The following is a 27574-nucleotide window of genomic DNA, read 5'->3' on the forward strand; positions in this document are numbered from 1 at the left end:
CATTCTCTACAGCCGAAACACTAAATAATATAACGCTCTGTGATTGGACGGAAATACTGGATTAGCCAATGGGAGCTTTTTTTGTACACTTGAGGCCATACGTAACAACATGGCAGGATATTGCAACTGGACTGAGAAATGTATGCTAAACTAAAATGGATTATGAATCAAAAGTAAGGTATTAATAGAAAATAATCAATGCAAGGGACATGTTAGAATGCTTGAGAAAGACATATATAATATACAACATTATTGGAAAAAAAATAATAAACCGTATATTTTTATTTTAGCGTAGAAGATGGCTAAATCACGTTAGCTGAGACATCAACAATAGTTTGGTTCTGAAATGTTAGGGTTTATTAGTGGAAGAAAGGTCGGAATCGACGATCCACTTCGTCTTCGACGTGCAGAGTCCACACGAAGGTAATTGGTATTCAGATATCAACAATACAATCATATAAAAAGGTTTAAGACATGTCATTCAAAATTGCCGCAATGACTCTTCTGTGTAATTTGAATAATGCATATCTGGACGGTATGCATACTTGCTCGAAGTTTACTAGTTTCACCTTAATCTATTTACAGACTACTCAGTCTGGAACTGAATCATGGCAGAGATGTGGAAAGAATCCACGGCAACGGAGTCAACTGCCTGGACATAGAGGCTGTAGAGGGTAGATAGTAAGTATCAATGAATACACGTCCCCTATTTATGCCCCATTTATTTCTGAATCAAACTTCTGTGGGATTAAATTACTATCACTGATCCTTTCTTCAATTTCTCTCAGACGTATATTACTGCTGAGTAAATGTCGTCCTTGGTTAAATGTGATAAACAAATTCCTCAGCTTCATTTCAAAGGCAAAACGATGACATTCCCTGTTGTGATCATAAACTTGCGGCTCCCCTTCTCTCTGTATAGTATGCTGTCTGGAGGAGCAGACGGGGTCATCGTGATCTATGACCTCGAGAACTACAGCGGGAAACTCCAGTACACATGTAAAGCCGTTGGCACTGTGGGAAGGTGCGAAATGTGTTTGTTGCCACTAGAGGGCAATGCGTTGTAGCATATGACATAGTCTGTGTATGTATCTATGTATAATAATGATACAAATTAATTAGGTTTACAAATCACTGAAGTTTTTAAATGAAATGTAACGATATTCATCTACCCTTTTTAAATTCCACGTCATAAGTCCACATTTGGGCAACAGAAGTGGTGTTGTGTCCCATTCATTGAGACGATTAAAATACTTAATTAATTTAATTTAGAGTGTTGTAAGCTTCACCTTACCATGACCCCATGACCTTGGGAATTTTGAGCGTGATTCTGCATCGTGAAGTTTTATGCACCAATTTGTGCCTTTTCTGCATAAATGTATGGTTTAAATGTCTTTTATTTATGTAAAGGAAAACACAACACACACCTACACCAATGTTGCAGCCAATTTCACCGTCAATCACTGGGTTCATACTTACACAGAAACTGCATAGCTGTTGAGATTTTCTTTATTCTAGAAACAAAAACAACCTGCTAAATAAAAAAAGTATTAAAGAAAAACGTGACGTAAAACATTTAATTTATATATATATATACACATTTTAAACACACCCCTAACATTCGCCTATACCGCCTATGCCGCAGGCCGGGCACTCACAGATTGCCTTGTCGTAAGCATCGAGTGACTTGCCTTCTGAGTCCAGTGATGAATCATGAATTCAAAAGCATGGTTCCTTTCCTTAGACTGTCTTCTGTGCTAACAGGATATAATTAAATGTTATTGGCATTTATTTAGTTTTCCCAAAAGAATCCATCCACACCTTCTCTCTCAAATGATAGTTGAGCCGTCGAGATGAGCTGCTCTCAGAAGATGTGATGCGTCCTCACAACATATATATCAACCCTTTATAGTCATGAGATTATATGACCACTCATAATGGGTATCTGGTATTCATAAACTAGGTTTCTACAGCAAATGTGTCTATGTATCTGATCACTAAGTATTGGATCAGTGGTTCAGTTCTACCTACGCACTTTTCAAAGTCAATCTGTTTAGGTAGAATTCCCTATCTTTGGTGGCTGGTGCCTTTGCACTATTTCACACTGTTGTTGCCTCATTGCGTAGGCAGCAAACAAATCTCACTGTTGTTTGTAAACTGTAAAAAGGTCTATTGGAGTGAGTTCGTTGTGTTGTATATGTGAATGTTTTTTTGCATTATTTGTAAATGTGAACCAAATGGTTTAGCCCTTTTTATTTGCAAAACTCCTAAGCAGCAGACAGTTGTGACTGTAGATGCTGGTCATAATTCAGTCAATTGTGTTTCCAGATCTAGTAGGTTTGCACACAAGTTCAGCGTGGAGACGGTGCAGTGGTATCCATGTGACACTGGGATGTTTATCTCCAGTTCATTTGACAAGACGATGAAGGTGTGGGATAGTGAAACACTTAAGGTAAGATAAGGAGAGACCGGTATTTTTACCTTTTGACTTTGTCCTTTGAATTGGAGGAATAAAAGGAAGGAAAATTATAAAATAAGAATTTTGGGAAGGGAATTCCCAAAGCTTAAAAAAAAACCTGACATTTTGTAGTTAGTTACAAAACATTTTGCTGTTTGTTATTTGACTATTTATTATGTTTTTTTTGTATAGTAGGGTTTATTTATTTTCACATACCCTACTATTAATGAATTCCATTTAAATTGAATACTGGATATTCCGGCAAAAATATTAACTATTGTTGAGTTCTCCTGCACAACCTTTTCCCATGCTCTTTATCTTTAATAGCATGTGAATGTGTCTCCAGTATAATTGTATTTATTTACAAAGTGATCCTTATCCATAGCTGTTGGCCCTCTTTCTTGTTTATCTTGGTCCTTTGCTGGCAGCGAGGCCTCAGATAGGCTGCTTGCTGAAGAATTTGCATTGTAACTGGCTGTTCTTCCCAACTATACCACCCCAACTAGATTAAACATAGCATCTACAGTAGCTGCTATCATTGCTTTACACAGGGAATGGGTTAGCCTAGCGATTGTAATACTTGCACTTGGTTCTATGAACATCTTTACTGTACCGACAGCGATATATTGTTTCACTTCTTATGACAAATGTACTTATTGTAACAAATGCACTTATTGTAAGTCGCTTTGGATAAAAGCGTCTGCTAAATGCCCTAAATGTAAATGTGAATGTAAAACCCATTGTTTGAGCCTATAAACATTATGATGATCCTCTCTAGCTTTGCCCTCCTCCATTCCATGAGACACGCTACATAGTTCATCTCTTGGCATAGATCTCTTGGCAAAAGACTATTTAAAAGTCCAGTTTTTCTCTCAACCATTTTGACATGCACAGTCCCACTACATCCTCTTTTCTACCTACTCAGACTCCTAATCTATTGAAATAAGGTGTCTGCAAATGGACGGCCCTCTACAACAGTTATCGTGAAACTGTCTTGAGTGTCAAGGCCTTAGTGATCTCCTAGGCTTTATTAACCAATTTCTCTATCATTTGTTTTAAGGACGTGTGCATACAATAAACAGATCTGGTTAGGTTGATTTAATCTGTTTTAGACATTTACCATACATGAAGCTTTTCTGTTTATTTAATATTTCCACTTCAATTAAAGAGATAATTTGACGCTATTCAGTTTGTGTTGACATTCTTCAGACAGAATGGATATTTAAAAAGTAAGGATGTTCGACTATTGTTGATTTTTCCTTCTTTCTTTCCTGTATCGACTTCTCCAGCCGGCTGAGCGCTTCATGTTCGACGGAAATGTCTACTGCCACCACATGTCCCCCATCGCCCGGAAACATAGCCTTGTTGCAGGTACCGTATTTTCCGCACTATGAGGCGCACTTAAAAGCCGGTAATTTTCTCAAAAAACGACAGTGCGCTTTATAATCCTTATATATGGATCAATTGGTTAGTTGGTTGATCCATACTGGTTGTAAACGGCGCTCTGTCAAAATGTTTCAGCATGAAAAACCAATAAAAACAATTTAATAATAATAATAAAATGTTTCACTACGACTACGATAAAGCCACACCGCTTGCAGCATTACGGCTATCGTAGTCAGTGCACACAGCATTTTACTGCGCTTACTCACAGTCCCAGTATCTCACAGTATCACACTCACAGTATCTTCTATGCTATGCGCCTTGTAATCCGGTGCGCCCTATTTATGAAAAAAGTTCTAAAATAGGTCATTCATTGAAGGTGCGCTTTATAATCCGGTGCGCGTTATAGTGCGGGAAATACGGTACATATGTACCACGTGTGTGTGTGAGTGTGTGTGTGTGAGTTTTTGTGTGTGTGTGTGTGTGTGCGCGTGTGTTTTTGTGGGTGTGTATGTGTGTTTATATATTTGTTGTGAGTTCAAACTCAGTTGAGATACCACGCTTATCTTGTGAATCCAATGTGGCTTCATTTATCTTCCTCGTATGATTACTTTGTATTGGAGGAACCTTAAATTTGATAATCGTTAGTGTGTACTTTTGCAACCTCTGTATGATGTCAAGGCCCCAAAGCACCACCAAATAGCCCCTGGACATAATACCAGGCTCAATAAGTATGTTGTAAAAAGGCCATTCCCGTTTCCAAACGAAACTTTGAACCTAACCTTCATAACAACTGGTGGAGATTGGTTTAGGGAATCTTGTTGCTTTGTCACTGAACAGGACCAACGGGTTGGTTGCGCATACATTCTCATTTCACAAACATCCGGGTGTAAACCTGCGCGCGCGCACACACACACACACACACACACACACACACACACACACACACACACACACACATACACTTACACAGCCCCAAGTCATCTTTTAGCGTATTTGTTGCTTAGAAGCTGATCATAAAATCTCCCTGTATTTGTTTCTCAATGTTTTCCTGCACCCAAGGTGTTTGAGGACATGCACTGATTCCTCGCCGCCTAACAGGTTAAACCACTCCTTGCCTTGCCTTGGTAGTCTTCCCAAACATTACCCCTGAGGATTTTCCTTCCTCGCCTGATTTGGGATTCAGATAACCTCCCCATCAGTATTCCCATCCTTTGTTGCCCATGTATAATATGTCCGCTGCGGTCTTCCCTCCGCCCACTTGTGAATGCCGGGTGTGTGAGCTCACGATGTGCATCAGTTTATAGTATCACCTTGTGTACGAAAACCAGGGAGTCCAGTTTTTCCTCTCGGTGGGAGTGCCCATGCCATGTATGTGTTAATGTGTGATCATTTCCTCACAAACACATCGACTCCGAATACCAGACTGCATTCAACTGTACACAATGCAATTGTTGGAATCGATTTCAGTGGCATCCTTTGCTTTCATATTTGCCATGTTTGGCCCCTGCTTTTGTCTTTGTTTCCGATGTTATCTATTTTGCTACCCTGTCTCAACCCCCCTACATCGACCCATCACTAAAAGATTTTAGTGATTTTCCATGTTTTCAATTCAGATTTGATGTACTCCAACTTAATTTGCGATGCATTATGTGTTTTGACAAGCAAGCATCTGAAGCAGGAATTTGTTCTTCTGCTTCTACTGTTATGTTTTGTTCACAGTTGGCACCAAGAACCCTAAACTTCAGTTGTGTGACCTCAAGTCAGGCTCCCGCATTCATGTGCTACAGGGTGAGTTGTTACATCACAGACAGACAGACAGACAGAAAAACAGAAAGACAGACAGACAGACAGACAGACAGACAGACAGACAGACAGACAGACACCAGTGCGTCGATTGTACACACACGACAGAGTTGGCGCTGCATGGTGGGAATACCTTTTTGCGGCTCAAGCAGCTTTAATCTTTTTATTAATCTTCTTATACTTGCAATTGGTTTGCTGAAACATTTCCTAGATTGCTTGCTTATTTTTTGTATGTTTATAGAAAATGAAGGGCTAACTTAGGCATTCGACTGACAGACATTAATTAAATCTCAGGCTGTGTCTTGTATTTGGAAGATGTGTCTTTGTATTTATCATGTCACGTAGGCCGCCTACGATCAGAACTTTAAGTCATCTGATGTTTTCTCTTCGGCATGCCAGGTTTAGTAGACAGTAGACTGTACTGTTTTTCGTTACACAAGGAAAGGCCTAAATTGTTACGTAGGAGCCAAGGTAGGATATAATAATAATGGCAACAATGACATTAACCTTAAATAATAAATGAAGCATTTGAGAATTCCACTATTTACTCATGGTGGCGTTTATCCAAACCAACAAGACACACACTTATTGTATTTTCTATTGTTTTATGGCATATCGTCAAATTTGATTTATTAATTTCAGAGACATTAAATATATTTGGCTTGTTTCAGACAGACATAAAACACATGAATTCAGCTCGACGTTCAATATTCCCCTTTTCAATCTTCTTAATCTCAATTGCTCATTGAGAGACAGGGACCCACAAAATGTCCTGCACTATTATATGAGCGAATGAATAAAAACAAATATGTATATATATATATATAAAACATTTGACAAACATATTTGTTTGAGGGACGAGTCAACACTGGTGGGCCTATTATAATTATACGGAAGAACAAATATTAAAAATATTATTATTATTTGTATGTTTAAATAATCTTATAGGCCTACTTAATATTTGATAGGCCATACAATATATTAAAGTATGCATAAAATATAAGATAATCATGTTATATTTCCCATTAGTGCTATCTTATGACTGATCTCCTTCGCTTTAAGAGAAGCACTTCTATCTGGCGAGGCTGGGTTTGGATGGCGGTTCTGCGCACCTCAGACTTCGCCGTCGCTTCCGTGGTTACACCCCTTCAAGGGCATTTTATCCCGTGTCTTTTTTTATCTCCTGCGGATTGGAGCTTGCGTCTTTTTATGTAGCACGGGAGGGTAAGCACCCCCGAGGGTTGGGGCAGGGCCGGGGTGGCTTTGTCTCCCTGTCTTTCTCCTGAAGGCGTGCAGCACATGTTCAGCATATGGGTCACCCTCCTCTGCTTACAGGCCATCGGGCCGAGATCCTGTCTGTGCGATGGTCTCCCAGGAACGAGCACATACTGGCCTCCGCCAGGTAAACACACAAAAAATAACTAGAAATATTGAAATGTTGTTGAACGTAAAACTACACAGCCCTTTGTCAAAGATGTAGTTTGTTCCAGAGGTGGGAGTTTACTACTGTTCTGCAGTTGTTGTTGTTGTTGTTGTTGTTGTTATTATTTCTCAGCACTTGTATGTGCCGGCCTTGCTGGAAATGACCAGACGGGAGTCGGATACGTTGATACTGTAGTTGCACAGCAGTAGAGATGGTGAACCCACTGGTTCTCATAATGCCTCAGAAACCCTAATTAAACCAGTGGGACTTGCTGCTAGCGTCTCTCAGGAACATAAGTGATTAAAAAACAAAAAAAACAATGAAATGTCCCTTTATTAAAGGTGACATATTATACCACCAGGTGTGAGTCTCACTAGCCATTACAAGCCGTTTTGAATGTCTGCCTCTTCTGACAGCACAAGTAGGTGTGTCCACCTAGATCTATGACGGACAGATGAGCAACGTTTGCTACAGTCCATTGGGTAGGCTGGTAGACTGATCTATCCAGCATACATCTAGGTGGACATTCCCACTTGTGATGTCAGAAGAGGCAGATTTTCAAAATGGCTTATAACGGCTTATCACACTCACAGCTGGTGGTATAAAATGTCACCTTTAAGAGTATCTTGTGATGTTCTGGTAGAGAGACTTTTTGAAGGGCCAGCTGTGACCCACTTCTAAAACAAACATTTGTGATCGCTATCCATAGCGAAGTTGAACTCATCGCTTGGTTTAAAATGGTTGGATGTTAATCCATGAGCATATATTCAAAGTTAATGTTTGAGTAATGTTGGGCTTTTGGGAAGATTATGATAGTAATGGGATGTGTCATATCTGCGTTTCAATTAATAACGCTATTTTGTAAGAAAAAACCTGACGGGGGAAGCTCGTCGCTATGGGAGATTTTATTTCTATTGTTTTTTTCAAGCCCATATGGTAAATGTTTTTTTCTTGATATGATTCTGATTGAAGGACTCAAAGAATATATGTACAATGCTAATCATCGTTTCACACCTTTACTCCATCTCATGAACTCTCCCCATGCACAACCTCTCAGTGCAGATAGCACGGTGAGAATATGGGATGTACGACGGGCCTCCGGGAGTCTGTTTACCCTGGACCAACACAACGGAGACAAGTCGAAAGCTGCCGCCGAGGCAGGTACTGGTCCCTCACTTTGTTGTTTTAAGCAAACGAGCTCTTTCTCTCTGTCTGTCTCACTCGGCCTGCCTGTCTCTTACTATCCGGCTATCTGTCTCTCTGTCTCTGTCTGTCTCACTCTGCCTTCCTCTCTCCACTTTTCGGCTATCTGTCTCTCCCTCTCACTGTCTGTCCCACTCGGCCTGCCTCTCCAATTTATGCGGATATCTGTCTCTCCCTCTCACTGTCTGTCCTACTCGGCCTGCCTCTCTCCAATTTCTGCGGATATCTGTCTCTCCCTCTCACTGTCTGTCCCACTCGGCCTGCCTCTCTCCAATTTCTGGCTATCGGTCTCTCCCTCTCACTGTCTGTCTCACTCTGCTTTCCTCTCTCCACTTTCCGGCTATCTGTCTCTCCCTCTCACTGTCCGTCCCACTCGGCCTGCCTTTCTTTAACTATCCAGCTATCTGTCTCTGTCTCCGTCTGTCCCACTCGGCCTGCCTGTCTCTAACTCTCTGGCTATCTGTCTCTCCCTCTCTCCCTCCCTCTCTCTCACTCCATCCCTCTCCCCCTTCCTTGCTCTCTCTTAGTTTCTCTCTCCCTCCCTTTCTCCTAGCTCTCTCTGTCTCGTACACCTTATTTGGGTTTTAATGCAGTGCAATAGACACAGAGGGACTCAAGTCTATTGGCTTGAGCCTTACTAGAGTTCAGTAGCCTAATGGTCTTGGATAATGGTCTTGGTTTACTTGATACTGGATATCTTCACGTGTGACAGGTTAGATTGGGTGATTTAGTACAAACACAATCTTTTGTACTCTGAGGTGTAAAGCTCTGGAGGAAAGGTTGAGCATTCAGAACATGTTTATTGAACTAAGGAGTAGAAAAAATTAGCTCAGAGCTAAACCAGTGAATGATAGCTTATCTAGGTGTGTGATATGTTAAGTTACACTCCCACAACAGTGGGAGGATTGTGATGTGTGACCTAAAAGCAAGATGTTTCACACTGAGAGTGAGATCTTGGAGATCTATATTTATATATATATAATATCTATATCACCTTCATATCTATCTATATCAAAGATGTTTTCATTAAAATGTCTTTACATATACATATGCTCTTGGGAAAAACATTGCACGGCAGTCACTACCCAGCTATAACTGTCCCACCATCAGGGATTCCATTCATGTTCCACCTGTCCCCAGTGATTTCCCTTTTCCTCATACCAGTCAACACAGCCCATAATGGCAGAGTGAATGGATTGTGCTTCAGCGGGGATGGGCTCTATCTCATCACCATGGGAACGGATGACCGCATGCGTCTGTGGAACAGTAGCAACGGAGAGAACACGTTGGTAAGTTTTCACTGTGGAGTGTGGGGGGCAAAAGGGTTGTCGCTTCAAACACCAATGTGTTTGAGCATGATGCCCAGCACCTAAATTAAAGTTAAAGGGTAGATTGCAGCTCGCTTGGTGTTTGATATCAAGGTTCTACCCTTCTTTCTTGACAATCACGATCATCAAGTTCAGAGCTTTTTATTTAATGTCCTACTCATTTACTTTCTTCAGACAAATGTACTTATTGTGAGTCGCTTTGGATAAAGGTGTCTGCTAAATGCCCTAAATGTAACTGTGTTCACCGTGACTGTTGGCCGTAACATAAATTGTACTTTTTTCATTCATTCATTCATTATTTATTATTCACTCAAAGCAGATCCAAACAAAGGCCTCTCAAAGCCATGGAAACAATAATGAAACATTCCTTATAGAATCGTTTTCCTTAATACAATAGGTGACTTATGTACTCCTTAGCTTCCCATGTTTGCACTTGAAATATAAGGTGATTCACCACTCCCTCTGTACTTTGACTCACCAACATTGATTCATAGTGTGATTAATTCCATCATGGTGCGCTTTTTTTTCCACTTTGTTTCATGTCATTATGATTCCAAAACAAAATATGACAAAATGTACACCACTTTCAAATAATCCTCCCCATTTGAATAAACATAAACTGTATACCGGATAAGGCCGGTCTGACTCATCAGTTTTCCCCTAACGACATACATTTCCGCCTGTGTTGTGTGTGTGTCGCCAGGTGAATTATGGGAAGGTGAGCAACGAGAGCCGCAAGGGGTTAAAGTTCACGGTGTCGAGCGGCTGCAGCCTGGACTGCGTGTTGGTCCCGTGCGGCAGCTCGGTGGCCGTGTACGGCCTGCACAGCGGCGAGCTGGTGGCCACGCTGAGGGGCCACTACAACAACGTGGACTGCTGTGACTTCCACCCGGACTACCAGGTCGGCAGAACCCACCCCGCCTGTTAGGGCCGAACCATTGATCCAATTCAAACCGACACCGCTGTGTGATACAACGATTTGCAAATCGCAAAGGCTGCGATTTGTATTTATTTTTCTTTTATGATTCAATAGTTGAATAAAGATGTTATAATGTCAATTCCTGCATCAATCCATCGCAACACATAGGCCAAAAGGAAAGAGCACTTTATATGTTGACTGTTTCCAATGTTGTGTTGGTCATACTATAGAATGATTTATTGCTTGTTCAGTGAAAAATACAGAACAGAAGGAACTTTACCAAGAGAAATCGCATTCTAAATCGCAATCGCAATGTTGGTCGAAATAATCGCAAATAATTTGATTATTTCCTTAAATCGTTGAGCACTTTCACCCATAGCGCCGCATGTCGTGTGTCCCTCCGTCAGATGTGTTGTTTCTCTCTTTCTCCCTTCGTATGGCTTCCACCTTCTGGCCCGGGTACTTTTCTTCTTGTTGTTTTAGGTGTTCTGTCTGTCATTTCTGTAACACGTCAACCACCCGTTCGTCACCCCCTCCCAGTCGTCGTCTTCTGTCCCCCTCCTTCCTCCCTTCACTCCAGTCAGACAAGTTTGTCCCAACAGGCATGCAGAGATGATGTGTTTACACCCTGCTCTTGTTTTAAAGTATAGTTATTAATGGATTATAAGCTGGTATCGATTTCCTATCATAATGCCTTTTATAAATAGCAACACATTTACAAAACAATGTTTTTCATAGATGGAAACACATTGACATGATATATTGTGTATTTATGGGATTCGTAATTTAGAAGTCCACAGTTCCTCATTATCCTGAATGAAGCATCCGTCAGTCCTCAACTGATTTCCTTAACGTTAAAATAGTATTATCGACAGACTTTAAGGAGTGCTGAGTATAATGTGCTTCCGTCGTACACATCTTTTACAAGTCCACCTTATAATACAACTAAACCTAATCTTAATCTACCTTCCCTGCAGGTTAGGTTTGCTTAGACCCCAGTTTAATTGTTGAACATGTTGTTCTGCCAGGTTTTTCTTTCAACTCAGCCCCTATTGTGTTGTACACTCACTTCGAATTTGGGCACATTAACTAGCCATTGACATCCATTGTATTCCAAGCCAATGTTTAGCAACTCCCATAGCTGTATCATTGTTTTGTCCAACCCAAGTAAGCGCATATGAATTGCCCTGGCTAGGTTGCTCCAATAGGGCCCACAAACAAACAAATCTGCAAGTTTCAGTTCTGTGTTCACACAGAACTGCCTAAATTGCGAGAGTGTAAGCGGAACTAAAATCATGGCTGATTTACGCCTGAAAAAGGACAATGTTCAACAATGAGCAAAGCGACCAAACACTTAAAGTCTTTAACTGCAGGTCTTTGCTTTACGCTTTAACCTTAAATTTTAACCTGAATGATAGGTCAGATATAACTGAGAAAAGGAAACATGGATACTATTTATGATTAATCATCAGCAGAGGAAACAATGATTGTATCTATAATAAATCATCAATATGGGAAACAAGGTATTAATTATGAATCAAACATCAGTGTACCTGCAATAAGAAACCAGAAATAGGTAAACAACATCTATAAAAGCCTTTAGACGCACCCTCATACAAAGGACAATGATGATGTCGTTTTGCAACAGGTTCCTCCAGGCTGAGATCTTTCTCTCTCTCTACCCCTCCCCCCCCCCCCCCCCCCCCCCCCCCCCCCCCCCCCCCCCCCCGCTTGTTGGCCCGCAACAGACTGCCGGGCAACCGGTGTCCCCTGGCTTGTGATGCAACACTAACAGCACAATGCATGTATTCTACACCCCTCTGTGTCGTGTTGTCACAGGAGCTCTACACGGGAGGTAAAGACTGTAACATCCTGGCCTGGGTCCCCGCCCTCAGAGCCCCAGATGTGGAGGAGGAAAAAGAGGTAGGCCCTCCTCTTCGTCAGCTCCCTCTTGTTTTGAAACCCCACCCTGCTCCACTGGCAGGGAGGGGGGGGGGGGGGAGCAGCGAGAGAGAATGCATACATGGAATCCCGAGCATATGTTGCGTTCCACTTGAAATGCAGGTTTAGAAACCGTGGTGTTTTTTTTTGGCGGGGGCGAGTTAATGACCTCGGTTTTATTCATCTTTATTGTGGAGATTTGTATTGTGTATAAATCGATGTCTGACTTGTATTACGAACAGATTTGTAGCGTTAATTCTGTAGTGAAAACTCCCGCATGAGGTTCACCTTTTTGCCAAAAAAAACCCCCATAAACACGCCGACTCCCAGGCAGAACCAGACTGGGCCAAATTCCACTGATAGCACTGAGATGACAGCCACTAATAATGACTGTGATCAATGACTTCCTATTCACCGAATTGAGTTCAGCGTTTCCAGCGTTGGGAGTTTGTGCGACGTAGGGTGGTGAAGGTCAAAGGTTAAAGGCTAGTGAGCCCTTTGTCTCCTGTGGGTTGCAGGACGGTGTTGGGCCTGTTGCGGTGAACCCTGCCTTTGAAGATGCCTGGAGCAGTGAGGAAGACTGAGACACACAGGGTGGACCCAGAGGACTAAGTGCCCGATGGTGTGCTGTTCTGGGGGACGGGGGGCCCCATCGGAAACAACGCACAGGACGGGAAAATAAAGAAGGATTGACAATGCCTGATTTCTACCTTTGTGATATTCATGTGATAATAATAATTGACGGGGCAGAGTGCTCTTCTCTGTGCTGGGGCATTGGGGATGTGACGTAAGAGGGATGAGCACTCCCTTCTGTCCCTCCAACAGCTCCACCAGCACCAACCGCCTCCCATCCGAGGATGGACTACGACCAGCCCTGCATAGCTTCCAGAGTGGCCCGTTTCGCTATGCAGGTAGCAATGGCTTATGTGATACTTCGCTCCACTAAGGAGTGCATATTATATTTATCCTACCTTTGCATCTTCAGTTACATTGTTAGGTGCTCCTTCGCTGAAATTATTAATGTATGTGGGTTTCATAATTTTTGGTGATTTGATTAATTGTTTTCTATAAAATGTTTTTACCAAATTGATTTTTTTTTATGTGTGCACATAAATTCTTTGGAACTCTGTTGTGATTCTGCTCACAAGGACTACAGGTCATATGAATGTTTTTGAATGCAGGTGTGGATGTTGAAAAGCAATCGAATAATGGCAGCCTTGCATGGGTGTAACACTCCAACATCTGTACAATCTGCACTGCCTCTGTCGTTTAAGGCCCCAATTGCATTTGTTGGTTGTTTAAAATATTCCTTGTAATCCCCTGGTTAAAACCAGCCGGAAGGTTTGATACTGAAACTACCTTGCACACCCTGCCTGAACAAACACAAACGTCCACGTAATCTTAACAGAATGTATTTGGTACCATATTCTAATATTATTATTTATAGTTTACTATGGTAACGATTCATTTTATTAGACTGAATTATTAGCACTGGATTAGGCCTTTTACCCTGATTGGTCTGCTTAAACAACAGGTGCGATATGAAATAAAAATTTCAATTTCATGATCTCACTATATTTACCTACACCATGCCTATTTTACAATACAGTAAAGCAAATTAGTTTTTGGTTGGTCAATTATATAGCCATTAAAATTATATTTTACAGAAATAAATTATTTAAAAAAAAAAACATCCATGCCACATTCAACACCAAACAAATAAAACGAAAAACTATCAATAAAAAACTACATCCACCATAAAATAGGCCTGCCTACCTGTTACTCGATCAAAACACAGCTTGTAATGTGATACGATCCGTCGCCATTGGCTGACTACAAAGGTGCGGCCTCATTCATTAATATGAGAGCGCCGCCCATTTGATCCACCCTATAAGATGGGAGCGAGAACGATGCTGGTGATTACTCGATGTTGACACACCTGTGTCCCTGGTCCTGCCGTTGTCGTTGTAACGGTAGGTTTGGTTAAAGAAACAAAAAAAACGTATTCTTGGAAATATAAATATCTGCGTCGTCCGCACGCGTCAATCAAGTTGTGTAAGTATTATTTTATATTCAGTTTAGAAAGGACTTTTTGGGAAACTATCGACTTACTGATAAGTTTCCACAGGAGCCCCTTATTGGGTTGTCCGCTTCTAGGATAACTTTTTAATTGCCCACGTGGATTTTCCTTTTGCGTAAACACAAACTTTACGCGCGGTTTCACGGTTATATTATTGCCCACCTCCGGCTCTCTGGAAAGTTTCTATAAGCATCGTTGTAGCCATCTGCTTATCTGTATTCCTTGAACCTGCCATGCTTCGGATGCTTGCTCATGGGTGTGCCTTCAACACTTCAGGCTACTTCCTTTAAGTAGAATGAATGACTACGTTCAATAGATGCAGTGACGTAGCGTGCCAAACCCTGGCCGCCTTTCTGTAGAGTTACCGTTGCGACAGAGGTACACACCCTTGGGAAAACTTTCATGGAGCCCAATGTGTCCGGTTTCCTGATTGTTGAAAATAAACGGTTCACTAAACGTTATACGGGCGTGGCCAATCCCCTTGGATGTAAATGTTCATAATCTATTCTATAGTAAAGGCTACATGCCGAGTTGATGAGTTATGTGCTCCTAGACCAGATGAGGGCTCATCGCCTCTGCGTGACACACACAATGCTCAGACAGATCTGCATTCAGTTCTCTCGTGGAATGCTTGCAGTTTATTTTGACATTTTTTTTCCCCCAAGAAGAACATGTCAAACAGACGTTTGTTTATTTAAAGTTATGTTGATGTTGGTTGACTTGGTTTCATAGAGGCTCGATAAGGAAATGATTTACCAATGCAAACTATGAAATCGACTCATGTTGGACTTTACAATTTCCCTAATTCTAATGAGAACGACCAGGTGCATATTATGGAAGTTAATGTTTTGATTGTGAACCTTAACACTGCAAACTTGTTTTCATAGTTCCCAAAATATTAAAATGAGCATTTCCATTTTCTCGTTAAGGTGAATGATTCTGACTGTAAACTCTTTGTTTTGCAGATACTTGGTTTGAGTCTCGAGATGGAGTTTGTAAATGTAAAATCATCCATGGCTCTTCTGTATGACCGGTTTATCCAAAATGCAGGTGGGTGGATGCAGATGGTCTTCGACATTTGATGTGTATTTCTGCAGGTTATTGATTTTAAGCCGTTTATAGCATGACATTAAATGACTTTCAGCTGACAAAACACAGCCATCCCATTTCATTTAATTCCTTTTCATTTGTAAGTTGATTAAAAGTATGCAATACAACTCAATTACACACGTGCGTTTCAAAGGGGCTCTGTTTTGGTTGACTACTTGAGAATGTTTCTATTGTGCGTAATATATAAATCAATAAATAAAAAAGTTGAAATATTTCCAACAGGAAATTCTATTTAGACATTTTTGCCATTCTTCTGTTGCAGACCCACGTACAGGCAACTGGTTGCTTATGTCTTCTCCTCTCCCGCAAACCATCATCATCGCTGCATACATCTTCTTCGTCACCTCGTGGGGTCCGCGGCTAATGGCGAACCGGAAGGCTTTTGACCTCAAAGGGGTTCTTATAGTTTACAACTTTGGGGTGGTCGCCCTCTCGCTATACATGTGCTATGAGGTAAGGCCTCACTTTTTTTGATGGTTTTGATGGCAAGTTGGGGGGCATGGCACAGCTGCTGAACTAGTTTATAGATACAATTGTTATTTTTCCCTGAGCCTGAACAAGGTTAAATATGTGACCAAATGGGCTCAGTTGAAATGCCCACACAGCACAATTGATGCAAAGTTCAGCCGTAACTGCTTGGTAGTAAGGTGAGACTATGACTGAAATGCAAACATTGTGATAAGGGTGTGGTCATTCCAAACTGCTTAATAACAGTTTGCATATTTCCTTCTCCTGATCAGTGTCAAGACACGTTTTATTTTTTTTGTTTTAAGGTGAACTTCATAGTCATCATACTTTCTACATACATCAGCCTTGTGAAATGCGGTTGTGCAAGACACTGTCCTATTGTCCTGCAATTGCCACCATCCATTCAGGATCTTAATTTATTATGGCCCCTGATTTCCGAAACTGCGCAACAAAGCATGGTGTGGCATCATGCCAGGACCCTTGCGCCTTCTGCACAGCACTTTGATTGCCATGTAGGCCAGTAGGGACGGAAGCTTCTCTTATTATAAATTTAAGTTAATGTTGAGTTTTCATCTTTTCATTTTTCGAAAAGTTGAGTTTCTATTGAATCAGCCTTTTAATTGTTAAAAGTTTCAGTATTGACATTGTGCAGTCTTGAGTCAGAGATACTTGTTCGGCTGCATTCTTTCCTGCTTTCTTTCCCTGAGCATAAACCTGACTGGCAAGTTTGGCCATCCTACTGTCAACTACTTTTATGACTCTCAGACCTAGGTCTGAGATCCATCAGGGAGAATTGTTTAAAGGGGGGCTTCAAGTTTAAAAAAAAAAATAAAGGCAAAAAAAAAAAGCTGTGTAAATGTTTTGGATAGTTTTGCCCAGAGTTTTTATTATTATTATTATTTTTTTGTCTTTCAGTTTTGGATGGCTGGCTGGGGAACAGGCTACACGTTTCGCTGTGACTTGGTGGATTACTCGCCCAAGGGTAAAAGGGTAAGAATTGCTGTTCTACTATGAAAACCTTTAGAGGGCTGATATTATGCCACCAGGTGTGTTGCCCATTGTGCCTATGTGACATCACAAGTGGGAGTGTTCAACTAGATGTATGGATAGATAAGCAACATTTACTACTATCCACAGTAGCCGTGTTTACATGGACACTTCTGATCCGATTAGAAGTGGAAGAACTCAATCGGAATACAATTCTCTGATCAGAATACAATTCCATGCGGAATCAAAGAGGTGGTGTAGTCCGCTATAATCTACATGTATACACTTATTCCAATTGGTTTGGGGTGGGTGGGGCTACTTTTTAAGTTAGATCGATGGCGTCGGCAGCTGCAGTAGTTCGCATTGGTCCGTCGGTACCTTTATGCACACCGAACTTGATCGCTGTCAAGGGAAGTGGATTATTTGCCTGATTAACGTCTTTCATATCACTCAAATATTCCAGTAATTTATCAACCCCAGCGTGTCCAGTTGCTAAGCGACATCAGCGTCTTTGGCAGACTATTTCTCTGCTGATCAACACTACGAATGGTAATTGTAAAAAGACACACCGTGTGACGATATTGTTTCGTTTTGGCAAGGGGCCTTGTAATAAGCGAGATTATGTATAGAACGTCGCCGGTCATTATCGAAAATATACCCTTCAGGGCGAAGCGAGACACCTCCGCTTCGGGGTCCAGTTCTCCCTGTCGGGGCTTACTTTCCCGATAATGACCGGCGTTCTGTACAGCATTAATGCCTTACATATAACATAAGTCCAGACCAACCTAATGGTTTTGCGCGAGAGACATACGAACGTAGCGCTTACCATTTTTTGTAAATGCCATTTATACAGTACATTTGGATTGCATGATGGGAATAGATCTATTCCGATTAGAAATCAGATCAGAAGTGTCCATGGAAATGCGGCTAGTGTAGGCTGGTAGACTGATCTATCCAGCATACATCTAGGCGGTGACTCCAACTTATGATGTCACTAAGGCACAGGGAAGGGCAGATTTTCAAACGGCTTGTGATTGCTAAGCACACTCACCCCTGGTTGCATAATATCACCCCTTTATGCTCCAAAGCAGGGGCGTAGGAATGAGTTTAACATTGGGGGGGACACATATCGGAAACCTGACAGATCCGTTAATGGTTTGAACAGAATTATGTCATAAATTAACTACACTGAAAAAATTCACAAATATATTTTATTCTACTAAAAAGATATATTTGTAAATGTAAAGGAAAACACATTTTGAATGGCAGTAATGAACTGATAAATATCAAATCAATTCTTTAATTGAACGCTCAATCATCCAGTTTTTTAGAATAAGAAGCGGTGACAAGACGCTGTGTTGCGCTTTCAAAATAAAATATTTTTCTCCCCTGGTATAATCTTTTGGTGGGACAAATGCGCCTGTCTCCAATATTGGAGGGGACACGTCCCCTCCGTTCCCCCCAGTTCCTACGCCCTTGCTCCAAAGGCTGATCTACCTGCATGACATTTGTGGTCTAAAATTGTCTTTACCACCCGTCTCCTCTAGATGGTGGCAACGTGCTGGATCTACTATTTCTCGAAGTTCATAGAGATGTTGGACACAGTAAGTAGACGGTTCAAATATTGAATGGTAATTACCCTCTCACTTGACCACAAAACTCACAAATGTTTTTATCCTTCGTTAGGTCTTTTTCGTGCTGAGGAAGAGGAACAGCCAGGTCACCTTCCTCCACGTCTACCACCACTCAATCATGCCCTTCACATGGTGGTTTGGCGTGCGCTTTGCTGGAGGTACAAATTTTGACACCATAACATTTTTGTTCAGCCTTTTCGCAAATTGAGTACCAAAAAATGGCCGTCCTTTGACCCCCTTTTAACTTGTGTCCCATTAGGTGGTCTGGGAACGTTCCACGCGCTGCTCAACAGCATAGTGCACGTCGTCATGTACACTTACTACGGCCTGACCGCCTTGGGCCCTAGCTTCCAGAAGTACCTGTGGTGGAAGAAATACCTGACGTCCATCCAGCTGGTATGCTATGGTGGAGCATGGTGGTTCAGCTGTCTGTGATGGGTCTTAGAAGTGACATGCTCATGCTCGTCTCCCTCCCCCCCCCCCTCTTCAGATACAGTTTGTGATGGTGACCACACACATCTGCCAGTATTTCTTTCTGGAGGACTGCCCCTACCAGTTCCCGGTCTTCATCTACATCATTGGCCTCTACGGACTCATCTTCCTGCTGCTCTTCCTGAACTTCTGGTACCATGCCTACACCAAGGGCAAGAGGCTCCCCAAGTCAATGCAGAACCAGACCTGGGCTCACCACTCCAATGGCGTCATGAACGGCAACGCCAACCACAACGAGAAGGAAGAGTGATGTCAGAAAATCAGTATCAGTTGCATCAGTAGACCACTGTGAGGTGCTGTAATGCAATCAAAGACATTCACATTGTGTCTTTATATTTTTTTATTTTATGCAATCGGTCATGACGGCTCTATTTTAAATTTGGTTCCCTAATGTAGTTAAAGACAAATATCTGCATGAGAGTTTTAAGAATAGTGGGCTATCTATGCATTTCCACTTTTCACAATTGTAATACTTTGTTCACTCTGCCCGTCACAAAAGCACCTTTTTATAATGTTTCTGTCACTGGTGTTGAGACTCTTTGCCTAGGCATAGACTTATTCTCCATCTGAACTTTGGGACATGAATGAATGAATTTGAAAGATTAATTTATGAGTGTTCCATGAAACAGAGGAGGAAGCTAACAGTTGGTGTTGGTTTCTGCCTTATTTTACTGTGTAGCCAAGAATTCAAGCCCAAGCTGATTACAAACTCTTTTTTACTATGTATTTTCTGTATGGGTTATGTTATTTATCCGAAAATTGTTAAATTATGTCTGGCAACTATGATGGCGGGGGAGGGGAACCGACCCTGGCAATGACATTGAATCGATTTATTTTTTTTAAACATTTTTTTGTTTTGTTTTTTTTATCCTGGAATTAATGAAAGCGTGCTGAGCACTACCACCCTGCTCATTCTGCAACTACTCTTTTGGCTGCTTGGTACCGTGTCCTTTAAACCACTTTGTTTAGCTGTGGTCCAGGCTATGCTTTTGTTTGTATTGTTTGCCACACCACTGCATTTTGTCTAAATATATTCTGTTCTTTTTGAGCCCTCCTTCACGCCAGAGGTTATGTTATGACTGTCCCTCTAAAAAGAAGATGTGACATGAATGCAACATGAAAAACGTAATGTATAGTTTTGTGTATTTATATAAATATTAAATTGTCTTTATACTTTGAGATAGCCTTATTTTTTTTATTTGGACTTTGAAGTCGAGTGTTCATTACTGTTTAGTCAGCATACGGTACTTTACTAAATTGGAAGCAGGTGGGAGTTCTAAGAAGCACACTATGTAGCTGCATGGTTTGCACTGTTGTAACAAGAGCGTTAGGATCTGAGTCCAGGTGTATGGTAACTTGTTGTGCTGCAACTGTTTGGAAACTACAGTTAAACCTATCTGCTACAAAAAAATACTCCTGTAGTTGGATGGAGGTGACGGCCGTCACATTTGATTTGCACACAAAATCGGCTTCAACCTCCGGGCAGTGGAAACCAACCAATACACGGTTTATTATTTTGTAGGCTTTCAGTGCTATTGGGCTTGCCCAACTCGGGCCTCACTGATGCAACGGGAGCAAGTGCTGCTAAAACAAAAGAATTCAGAGTGTAATGCATTTCAGCTAGTTCTTTATGAAAGGGAATCTGAATTGCATTTTGTGCCAGAACGTCCAGTGAATTTACTGAAGTTGCCTTCTCCCCTGCCATTATTCAAAGGTTTTGCAGGGCGGCAGTCTTCAAGATTACAGACCGGCGACAAACGGTGAGATTATACGGAAAGTACTTTGAAATTGCATATACATAAACATATGTTTATACGTTTGTTAAAAATGCTACCATGTGCTACCAGTTGACCAAAATGTGGTTGGTGTTGCAAGGTTTGTCACTGGCCTTACGGTTGAAGGTAAATGTACTTAGCTTTTGCTTGCTTTTGTAACGAGTATCATAACTTGTTTTTCCATGGAAGGCTAATTATAGGTTAAATGCATATAAAAAAATATATCCATAGTTGAAACAAATGATTCCTCCCTTCCTCAAACTATACCTTTTGAGATTAAGTCCAGTTGTAGTTGAAGCCTGTAGGGTCCCACAGTTGGCATGGCACATTATATTTCACTATTGAACCAAAACAGCGGAGCACACTGACCTGTTGATTGGAAGTATTTTAAAGATCCCATATCATGCTTTTTTTTTAGGGTTAATAATTGTATTTGGGGATACTACTAGGATAGAGTTACATGGATTCCTTCAAAATATTTTTTTAATATTTGTATCCAAGGAGCTTCATCCTCTCCAAACAGAGCAATAGTATGAAACTTCCTCCCCGATCATCTCTGGAAGACTACACTCTGAAATTTGTACACTCCAGGGGTCAGATTTCGTTGTACAAGATGTTTGTAAGTCTAAAGAGTCGTATGAACGCTTACTACAAGTGTGGAAAACAGACTAGCAGGAGTATTTAACAGAGGAGGAATGGTCAGATGCATGTCTCCTTGCTCAGACCCAATCCATCAATACAAACTCAAAACTACTGCAGTATAAATGGCTCACTCGATTATATATAACTCCAGCTAAATTGCATCGCCTTAATCCTAATACACCTGATACTTGCCTCAAATGTACAATGAAATAAGGTATCTTATTTCATTGTATCTGGGAATGTCCACAGATACTTTCATTTTCGTCCTGGCTAGCCAAAAAGTAAAGTCTTTACTGAATATTGTTTTTTTAGAAGCCAAACGATGTATTACTTGCTCTTGGAAGTCAGACACACCTTGTTTCTCAGCCCAATGGTTGAGGGGAATGAGCTTTTATTTAGCTTTAGAGAAGATAAGCTACACAACAAAGAACAAACTAGACAAGTTTTGGAAACTATGGAACATTTTCTATAATTTTCTTGATAATAACAATACGGATGTAGATGGTTGGATGGATGAGAAATAGGACTGAGTTTTTTTAATTGAAGTATAGATAATGTAATCTTTATGATTGTAGCAGACTGTGTGGGTTTTGTGATGGCAATCCACTAGATGCTATACCTACTATGTCTTATTGCAAGTCTCACTTCATTTTTTTCATTATATGTGGTTTATTGTATTGTGCTGTTTTGTATTCTCTGTTAGTTTAATTAACAAAATCCATTATAAATAAATGTACCAAAAAAAAAGAATAGGTACATGCCTGTATGTTTAGAAATACCCCTTATTGGTCTCCCACTGTTCATTTCTGGTAAACCAATTTCAGCATCTTTCAAAAACGGTCTTATTTGTATCATGTTGCATTAAGGACCCCCTCCCGAGAAGCCCACTCTGTTGCAATTGGTCAGACACTTTGCGCGTGCGTTGGCAAATTCTCACCCCTGAGAAGTTGTAAACATTGCTGGTAGCGGGGAGGCGTCACTTCTGCACTTCAGCACTGCTTACTGCACAGTCTGGCGAGGGGTTGAGAGGGGTTCACAGTTGGCGTGAATCCCCTGGCTCGGACTTAGATTTGTCTAGCTTAGCAGACGTAAAACATGTACGTACATCATATAAAGCAAAGGGAAAAGTCGAAGAAGCTGCACATCGCCCCCTTTAAGGCCTACTGACTTGTGTAGCCTTCTCTTCGTAATACACCAAAATACGGAGCCCGGTAGGTGACATGGTAGTCAATTGTGCATGCGATTTATCTCTCGCTCGCACCTGCGAAAGGCATGAGCACTTGAAGCTGAACAACTTGAAATGAGAGGAGGAATACAAAGGTCACAAAACCATTTGTGAAATTAGGGATTGTTTCAAACAACCTTACAATCAAGTTCTTGGGAAGAGTTGTAAGAGTTTTAAGAGTTCTAATCCATTAGTAAGTTAGCATTAGTTAATTACTCATATCGGAGTGTGGCAAACTAATGATAAAACAATAATCCAACATGATGTCGAAGTGCCCTCTGCCCTTTTACCATTTCCAAAATGAGCAGTAGGCCTATGCTGGGTCACAATGATTTTAGGCAATATCTCTAAAGTCCAGAAAATTGTATTCAGTAATTTGTTAAAATAAATATTTGCTCCAACTTTATTTATTTCCGTTGTGCCTGATTGGAGTCAAAGTATGATTTCCCAATATATGATATTTTAAACCACAATTGTATATGCTACGCATATAAACAGCACGTCAAACATGCTTAATGCCTGAATCATTTCTGATATATCTGACTTCATATGGTACAGATAAAAAAGATCTCTTATCTGTTTGCCTTTTAATGTCAACCAGGATACAAAAGTAATATTAAAACAAAAAATAAATGGTCAGATAATTGCAGGAAACAGCCTAAAACTAATATTTCCACAGAGTCAACCCAGTCAGTAGACAAGGTCTCCCCTCAATAATGGTCCATTGTTTCAATACTTAGTTTTCTTTAGTCATGATTTGTATGTCTACTATTTAGTAGAAGAAAAAGTGGATAGGAACTAACATCTTACAGAAGAGCTTGGAATAAAAACATCACAGAAGACAAGGAGCCGGGAACAAAAACATCCGGGAAGAACATCTAGGAACAGAAACATGACAAGAATAGCTAGGAACAGAAACATGACAAGAATAGAACAGGAACACTAGGAAAAGAAAAGCTATGAACAAAACATCACTGAAGAGGAAAAATGGGAACAAAAACATTAGTGGAGAAGAGCTAGAAACAAAAAAACGTCACAGAAGAAGAGATAGGAAAAAAACATCACAGAAGAAGAGCTAGGAAGGAGCTATAGAAAGAAGTGGTGGCTCACGAGGGGTTCCCATCTCATCTGGGGGGGGGGGGGGGTACAGATGAGATGGATAGTGCTAGAAGGTAATTACACCCTGGTAGAGAGAGAGAGACTGTAATTTGGCGGTTGAAGTGCACGATGCTGCCAGCCCTTTGAGGCCGCCTCCACAGTGGTCATGGGTAAGCTGGTGGAGCCGTACTTTCCTACACTCGTCAGGGGGGTCATTTATCTGTCACTCATTAAGTCACTGCGTGACTGGAGTCTTGAGACTATCGTTCCCCAACTCCTGTCGGCTGGACAAAAACGGTAAACAGTTGACAGGATGAGCGCTTCTGTCTGAGTATAAAGTGCACCTTGGAGGAGAAATCCCAGTAATGAAAGTTCATTGCAAAGCAAGTTCGATGCATGGACTTGTTTCGGCCTTTTGTAGTGTGTGCTTTGATCTACTTTGATCCACTTACATTTAGATATGTGATATAGGTGACGTTTAATTTCAGAGTTTAAAGAAAGCATACATTTTAATAATTTTAGACAGGACCTTGTGTACTGTATTAATGACAATGTATTTGCTGTGACTTTATAATGTATACTTTTGTGTATGCGTGTACGTGGGTTTGTTCAATTGTTTGAACGTATTCTCATATGATTTCCATCATGTATTATGTTTGACCTAATATAGCCTCCCATTGCTATTGGTTGCTCTGGCTCCCCTCCTTTCTCAGTCTATTATATTTCCCACTCACAGCGACACCGCATAAAACAAATACATGTTCCTCCCTGGGTCCAGCAACCAGTCCCTGGCCAAATGCGTTATGTCATATATTTAAACCTTGTAGCATGGATCACTTTCTCACTCTATTATTTTTCTTAAACAAAAGGAAAAATGGTCTCCCTCAAGGGTCTGTGGCTGTCAGCACCTTCCGCGAAGGAACAAGCTTCCATGTCTAGTTAGATCCTAAGTAGACATGGCAGCTTGTTCCTGCGTGGAAGGTGCTGACAACCACAGACAAATGTCCTGTAAAATAGCCATTCTGGACAGCGCAGAATTGCTATTTTACAAGCAGCTTCAGATGGGCCCTCAACCTCACACACAGAAACATTGTCATTCCGAACTCTTGAGTCTTTGCGAGGTTTCGCGGCTAGGAAACAGAAAATTATTTCCACGGCGATGGGATTGGATGTCATAGTATATGAGTGTCATGTACACACACACACACACACACACACACACACACACACACACACACACACACACACTTTAGCATAGCATTTACATTAACATCTTCTTCCACTCTGTGAGTTTTGACAAGCCTTGGGGTTGATGTACAGTACAGTAGCACTCTGCCAGCCTGGCAACATCTCTGTGTGCCTTCTTCTTCCTGCGCCACCTTGTGTGTCTCTCACTGATCGTCTTCCTTCCTTCTTCCTCCTTCCATATCCAACACTATTATGTTGTGATGTGTGATCTTAATCCTTCATCTGAGGCTGTGCACTCAGTGTCCTCTGGCCGTTGGTCCCACTGACCGTGTAAGCTCCAGCATGGTTAGCAACGCTCGCTGCTCTTTAAACAATAACACACACCATATAGAAAAACACATAGAGGTGTTATGTAAATAATACGATGCCTTGTGTTTTTTCTTTTTAAGGTCGCTTCACCCTGTCACATGCGATTTGATGTACATTTGTGGAACGGACAAGCAGGGGCCGTCACATCCAAAGACCCACACTATTAATCCACTGGGAGAAACACAACGGCTGCTGCCACTACCCATCTTCCTGGGGCAGTGTTTGAAAGAGGCGTGCTTTTATTCAGAACAGGGTCTCTTCTCCTCAGAGCAATAGGACATAGGATAGGATAGAATGGGACAAATATTTCAATTTTTTCTCTCCAAGTATATTGGAGAGATGAGAAGCTTCCTTAAATTTGCACAGACATTTTACAAAAGTTATGAGCTTGCTTCATTCTCCCATCAGCAATTTCCGCAGCTACTATTAATACTTTAATGTGAACATTGCGAGAGAGCGGTCATGATTTTTTAGGACATGCACGTTGTCATTCGAGTTGGTGATATAAATAGACAGACCAGGTGTCCTTATTTCTCTGGATGGAAGCCACCCACAAGGGTAACAAACTCCAGACATGGCAAGGAGGGATGGCAGGTAGGCACCCCGGCTGCATTAGCTGCACCAGAGCGTAAACTAATTTCTTTATGACTCACTTTTGCCGTATAAATTGTCTTTACAAAAGCATCCAGATTTCACTGTGATCCATCTCTTTGACCTTCACTCCTATTGCTAACCATAGTCCATAATGTTGGGAGTTTCAGTTGAGGGAGTTCTTCATTTGACACGTTCAGCTCAATGCCAGTGCAACACAATGCATTTTGTGTCCGTTTTTCTCTGCTTACATTCAAATGACTCGCATCAAGGTTTACATCCACTTGACCTCATTTATTTAGTGTCCACTGTGCCTCCTTGAGTGTTGTCATTCAATACGGCAGTGTTTGTTGATGTATCATTACGGTCACTATAGTGACCACTACAGTGCAGGTAAAATGACATTTTCTTGGCAGAATAATGGATGTTCCTTGATTAGTTACGAGGTCTCTAATACAGTGCTGCAGTCACATAAGTTGTTTCAACAGCGTGTTCAACCCTGTATCATGCTTTTCCGTGCTCATAGTCATAGACACAGAACAAATTGATCTACTTGTCATGTACTGACTTATTGTGTAGTCAAGCGTGCTTTTTTCATGTTATGGATTGACTAATGGGTGTCCATTGTTTGTCATCTGCCAATGCCTGCATTGTTTGTTGTTGTTGGTTACATGATTGGAGGGCAAACAATTTTGGTTTATTGTATTCCTCAGGTGTATTGCTCAATAGGCTGGGTTATATTATGATAGACACAGCTCGATGTGACAGACTTTTTGTCTGGGGTTTTCTGCAAGGGCATACACAAACAAATGACCGAAGCGTTAAAAAAAGACATTGTGCAGGATATTGCTTACTTTACTGTGTAATGGGACGTCTGTAATTTGATCCCCGTCCCAAAGGATGTTAGTATTCAGAGGCTACTTGTAGGCACACTATTTATATACATTTAATTAAAGCTTCTTGGTATCTTGTGTGTCATAAAGAGGTACTATATTTGGTGTGCTTCCATTCGTGCACAATGTTCTCATTGTAGTGCTTCTCTATAGGGATTTCCATAGGTGGTGCATACAATCCTTACATTGAAAACAATAACTATTTCTACTCTTGTACTTCTCTTCTCAAACTAATCTCTGCCCCTTTCCTCTCCTCTCCTCACCTCTTCTCCTCTCCTCTCTGCTCCGCTTCTCTCCCCTCCTCGCCTCTTCTCTTCCACTTTTCTCTCTACTCTGCCCTTCTGTCCTCTGCCCTCTTCTTCCTTTAATCTTCTCTTCCCCTCTCTTCTATTCTCTTCCCCTCTCCCTCCTCTACTCCTCTCTCCTCCTCCGGCTGGGGCTACAACCATGGGAACTTTTAGTGGGAGGAGGGGGGAAGGGGAGGAGTAGGATTGAGCGTGAGCGGCTTCTGATTAGTGGAGAAGGAGCAGCCTTTGTGCGACGATTGGCTGTCAGGGTTTG

The 27574-nt window shown here is 41.3% G+C and overlaps 2 protein-coding genes across 3 annotated transcripts; both read left to right on the plus strand.

Annotated features, from left to right (window-relative positions):
- The first annotated feature begins 119 nt into the window (after positions 1–119).
- On the plus strand, positions 120–13957 carry ercc8 (excision repair cross-complementation group 8). Of its 2 annotated transcripts, XM_079730945.1 has the most exons (13): positions 120–173; positions 291–423; positions 586–681; positions 923–1024; positions 2329–2452; positions 3748–3829; positions 5564–5632; positions 6983–7049; positions 8128–8231; positions 9438–9562; positions 10305–10502; positions 12360–12443; positions 12980–13957. In XM_079730945.1, exons 2-13 carry the CDS (start codon positions 347–349, stop codon positions 13043–13045), a joined length of 1194 nt encoding a protein of 397 aa, XP_079587071.1. In that variant the 5' UTR covers positions 120–173; positions 291–346; the 3' UTR covers positions 13046–13957. The 2 variants fall into 2 exon arrangements, with proteins under 2 accessions (XP_079587071.1, XP_079587070.1); XM_079730944.1 differs by having other exon boundaries at positions 126–423.
- Positions 13958–14389: 432 nt separating this feature from the next.
- elovl7a (ELOVL fatty acid elongase 7a) lies at positions 14390–20411 on the plus strand. Its single transcript, XM_079751361.1, has 8 exons — positions 14390–14516; positions 15507–15591; positions 15914–16104; positions 17035–17109; positions 18654–18710; positions 18793–18898; positions 19000–19136; positions 19231–20411. Exons 2-8 carry the CDS (start codon positions 15528–15530, stop codon positions 19480–19482), a joined length of 882 nt encoding a protein of 293 aa, XP_079607487.1. The 5' UTR covers positions 14390–14516; positions 15507–15527; the 3' UTR covers positions 19483–20411.
- The last annotated feature ends 7163 nt before the right edge of the window (positions 20412–27574 follow it).

This window comes from Pollachius pollachius (assembly GCF_949987615.1).
Source record: "Pollachius pollachius genome assembly, chromosome: 1".
Lineage (NCBI taxonomy): Eukaryota > Metazoa > Chordata > Actinopteri > Gadiformes > Gadidae > Pollachius > Pollachius pollachius.